Source organism: Penaeus monodon, chromosome 40, assembly GCF_015228065.2.
Source record: "Penaeus monodon isolate SGIC_2016 chromosome 40, NSTDA_Pmon_1, whole genome shotgun sequence".
NCBI lineage: Eukaryota > Metazoa > Arthropoda > Malacostraca > Decapoda > Penaeidae > Penaeus > Penaeus monodon.
Window position 1 is genome coordinate 24,988,439 of NC_051425.1, and position 5,000 is coordinate 24,993,438.

Consider the following 5,000-nt stretch of genomic DNA (forward strand, 5'->3'; position numbering starts at 1 on the left):
CACACGAAGCATGGGAAAGAGGCAACGGTGCTTCGGTTGTGGTAGTTGTTGTAGTTGTAGTTGTTGTTGTAGTACTGGGTGTAGTCGAGGTAGTTGTTGTTGTAGTACTGGGTGTAGTCGTGGTAGTTGTTGTGGTAGTTGTTGTGGTAGTTGTGGTGGTAGTTGTGGTGGTCGTTGTTGTTGGCACGGCTGAAAAAAAAGAAAAAGAAAAAAAAAACGCATCGGAGTAAGGATTATATCTTGGGTGCTTTATTTGCAGTATTTTATTAGTTTCTCTTTCCTTTCTATCTTTTTTCTCTCTCTCTCTTTCTCTTTCGCGCTCTGTTTCTACCTTATTTTTTTCTTCCTCCTCTTCATTTCTCCTTTAACCCCCTTCCCTACCTACCACCTTTTCTTATACCACCTTCTTTCTTTCCTCATTCTTCCACCTATTTCCCTCCTTCTTTCTTCTTTCCTCCAATTTCACCCTCTCTCTCCCCTCCCTTTTTTTTCTTCCTCTATCCTCCCTCTTTTCCTACTCCCCCCTTCCTCTCATCCTTACTCCTATCCTTCTCTCCCATAATTTTCCCACCCCTTCCCTTCTGTACTCTCGATCCCTTCACCCCTCTACCTCCCTTCTCTCTCCCTCACCTGCTCTTTTCTCTAACTCCCTCCCTATTTCCCTTCTTTCTTGTCTCTTCCCTCTCTACTTCCCACACTTCCTCCCTCCTACCATTTCTCTTCCTTCTTTCTTTCGACGCACGATTCAAACTACATCAACATACTGATTATTTCTTAATGAAAAAAATGCTGCGTCATCTAATGGAATTAGCGGTGTATTCAAATTACTAAGAAGTCCTCCCAAGTATAGCATTATGATAAAGTATTGTGGCGAAAAAGGTAAAATTAGTTAACGACTAGGATAAGCTGACATAAGAAGAGGATGAAGAAGAGAAGGAAAACGAGAGGAGAAGAATTGACCATGCAAAATTAGTTGAGGCAAAGGCTAGACCTCAGTCCCGTCTCCTACCCCCCATCCACACACAACACCACTGGGCTTCAGTCCCCGTCTCCTACGGCCCTCACGGCAACATCATTGGGCCTCAGTCCCTGTCTCCTATGCCCTCAACGACAATGAGTACATACCGAGATCAGAAACGAGGCATTTAAAACCTCTGGCAATTCTCTTCTTGTTTGACCTGAAGATAAGGTCGAGTTTGCCGCCCGATGTTGTCACCTGAGGTCTGTTGGTTTTTTTAAATCTTTTTTGGGGGGGAATAAAATATGAATTAGGAAAAAGAAAATAAAGAAGAATGGTAAATAATTGGTAATTGGGTCTGTAACGGAATAGTTTGAAGATCTCTTGTTGAAGTGTTAGCAAAAGAAGTAATTTATTTTAATGTAATATATGAAGTTATTACTGTATTTTGACTTTTATAATCCTTATTATTGTTATTATTACTATTATAATCCTTGTTATAGTTATTGTTACTATTATAATCCTTATTATTGTTATTATTACTATTATAATTTTTATCACCACCACCCTGATCTTTCCTCCTCTTCATTATCAGTAATTTAATCCTCCTCCTCCTCTTTATCATCATCACCAACAGTCATAGTCACAATCACAGCTACCTTTCTCCAACACCATTAGTCACAATCACGAACATTATCTCCGTCATCTGTCATCATCACAATCACCATCCTCCTCACCTTTTAATAGTTTGCCCCACGACGTGTGTCACGCCGAGGAAGTCCTTGCCTATTGTATCAAGCCTAAATTCACTGCAGGAGAAGGCGATCTCACTGCCACTCGATGCCTGGAAAAACGGATGGCATTCGGGATGTAATCCAACAGTGTTGTAATACAATTATCATTATGAAGAGAACTATTTCGTTTTTTTTCTTCTATTTACATAATCCCCTTCTGCAACTGGCTATCGTTCCATTCTTGTTTTCCATTGATTAAAGCTGTGTTGTAGGATGTTTTCTGTCAGGTGTTTCAGTAGGTATATTTATATTTACTTTATTTTTTATTCACTTTTACTGTAATAACTGACTCAAAGCGATTCCCCTAAATGCCGATTTGATTTTAGGGAAGAGGGGAAAAAATAACATGGTGCCAAAGCAGGTGAATATGAAGGATGGCCAATAGCTATAGTAGAAATAATTAGCAAAAGTTACTCCACTGAGAGCAGCCTGTGTACTGGAGTGTTTTGTCTTCCGGAAGGATGAAATTTTTTTTTTTCTTTCTTTCTCAGCCGTGTTCAGACATTTGTTTTTTCCTTGTCTCCTTACTATTGGATAAAAAAAAAAACATTGTACTCATTCTGGTGATTTGTGTGTTAACCTCGCTCCGTGCCAGGCAACCGTCGCTCTCTATAGTCGTACGGTTTTCTGTATTTACGTCGTGACTGGACATTGGTCTGTGTTAGTCTATATATCACATCCAGTAACGTATTCTTTTTTTGTATTTCTTGTCAGAGTTCACCAGGACGGTTTCTCACTAAGTATGTAAAGACGGTCGCCCTTTGGTTCAGTTACATTATAAAAATCCTATTGATATGCTTCTCGAATTTTGAATAAGCAACCCTCCCCCTCTCCCCCCAAAAAAGTATGTTGCAGCAAATCAAAGGCTCGCACAGATTGAAACATATTTATACTTGTTCTTGCGTGTTCATTCATTTCTGTATAACTCGTAACACACACACACACACACACACACACACACACACACACACACACACACACACACACACACACACACACACACACACACACAATAACTTCTCATGCCTCCACGTCACCTCAGCTCCTCCTTCCAACAACACAGGGAAACTCACCTTGAAAGTCCACGAACAAGTGAATCTGTTCGGATAAACTTTCGGGTGGTAAGGCGTAGCTACGGTGAGTGACTGGCCTGGTTGCAGCTGGTACGTACCACACATGACTGGTACATCGCTGCTTGGACCTTTTTGGGATGAAGGAGGCTGTTTTGTGATCATATGCTGATTTTGGGTCTGTATTAAACTGTGAGAGGGAGGGAAAGAGTGGGTGAGGGAGGGAGATTGAGAGAGAGAGAGAGAGAGAGAGAGAGAGAGAGAGAGAGAGAGAGAGAGAGAGAGAGAGAGAGAGAGAGAGGGAGAGGGAGAGGGAGAGGGAGAGACTGTGTGTATTATACAGATGTACTCTTTTTCACCTGATTAGTGCTTTGTTCCTGTATACGTGTGAAATCTGTCTTGGCACGTCACACTTCATTTCTATTGGCATGAAAACCGTGCATGATTTTTGAGAGAAAATATTTAATATTTTTCGGTGCTAATATGAAAAATATCGCTTGCATATTCACAAGATGGTTTCCATGATATATATACGTATATGTATTTCTTTACACGTAACCTTCAAGTATAATATATAGAAACGTCATTACTAATGAATTTTAAAATAAATGAGCCAAAAGAGGTAATGAATAACGCCCTTGTTAATCACCATGAAAACCTATCCGATGCTAATTAAGGTTTCAACGAAATATATCATAGTATCTGATGTATAATTAAATGGCTGTCATAAGGTATGTGGTATAAAAAAAAAAAGAAAGAAAGAAAGAAAAAAAAAATATATATATATATATTGACATAATTTTACTCAGCCGACCGAGGTTGGCGTTTGTATGAACGTCTAGGATTCAGACTCTGTTTGTCTGCCTGTATATATATTTGTGTGTGTGTGTGTGTGTGTGTGTGTGTGTGTGTGTGTGTGTGTGTGTGTGTGTGTGTGTGTGTGTGGGTGTGTGGTGAGAGAGAGAGAGAGAGAGAGGGGGGGGGGGGACGGAAACTGAAACAAAAACAGAGGGAGAGGGAGGGAGGGAGGGAGAGAGAGAGAGGGGGGGGAGGGGAGCGGAAACGGAAACAAAAACAAAAACAGAGAGAGAGAGAGAGAGAGAGAGAGAGAGAGAGAGAGAGAGAGAGAGAGAGAGAGAGAGAGAGAGAACATATGTCTACTTCCTCTCGCTTATAATAAATGATCTTTTAACGTGTAAAAGTTAGCTAACTTAATTAAACATTTCGGGTCCATATTTAGGTTAATTGTAGAGAGAGAGAGAGAGAGGGGAGAGAGAGAGAGAGAGAGAGAGAGAGAGAGAGAGAGAGAGAGAGAGAGAGAGAGAGAGAGAGAGAGAGAGACAGAGAGAGAGACAGAGAGAGAGACAGAGACAGAGACAGAGACAGAGACAGACAGAGAGAGAGAGAGAGAGAGAGGGGGGGGGGTCGAAAGAAAGGGAAAGGGAGAAGAGACAGGGAAAGAAAAATTATTTCTGAAGTTTATTTGAATAACTAACTGACAAAACATGCAACCTTAAATGAGAAAACATACGTGTTTTTGTGCGTTTCTCAATTACAACTTTTTGGATTTCATCTTCCATCTCGACCCTGCCATTAGTACTTACATATCCCTGTCTTAGTCAAACCTGACATGGTGAAAAGAGGTAAATTATTACAACTGAGAATATTTAGGAATTAATAAAAATATGAAAGTTTCAAAGTGATGATGGCAGTATCTGTGGTTGTGATGATAACGATAATATTAGCAATACTTATAAGACTTAAAAACAAGTTAATCTAAGTAATGCCATTATAAACCGTTGAATAAAACATTGAAAGATGAACAATGAACATTCAAACAGAATCTAAATACATAAATAAAAACAAAACTGAATTTCAGCAAAGGAACGGTTATCATCAAAAAAGTCTAAACAGATAACATTGCTGAACGATAAAATTGGAAAAGAGAGAGAGAGAGAGAGAGAGAGAGAGAGAGAGAGAGAGAGAGAGAGAGAGAGAGAGAGAGAGAGAGAGAGAGAGAGAGAGAGAGAGAGAGAGAGAGAGAGAAAGCAAACTGAATAAAAAAAAAAAATCGAATAAACATTGAAATTACACCTGGAAAAAAAAACAAAAAAACTTAGGACGGAACTCACAGGAATTCCTAGCTACTGGCAGATGACGCTGGAGTTGTTTCTTCGC

General features: G+C 39.8%; 1 protein-coding gene across 1 annotated transcript in view; it reads right to left on the bottom strand.

The window, feature by feature from the left end:
* Nucleotides 1–5,000, bottom strand: part of LOC119597945 (transmembrane protease serine 9-like) — a 13,958-nt gene that overhangs the window by 6,636 nt on the left and 2,322 nt on the right. Inside the window, exons 2-6 of the mRNA XM_037947614.1 lie at nt 4,955–5,000; nt 2,826–2,953; nt 1,696–1,802; nt 1,126–1,241; nt 1–189 (exon numbers count right to left, since the gene is read on the bottom strand). The exon at nt 1–189 is cut by the window's left edge and continues 62 nt beyond it; the exon at nt 4,955–5,000 is cut by the window's right edge and continues 241 nt beyond it. Of these exons, the coding sequence (XP_037803542.1) occupies nt 1–189; nt 1,126–1,241; nt 1,696–1,802; nt 2,826–2,953; nt 4,955–5,000 (586 nt within the window). The remainder of the gene's footprint in view (nt 190–1,125; nt 1,242–1,695; nt 1,803–2,825; nt 2,954–4,954) is intronic.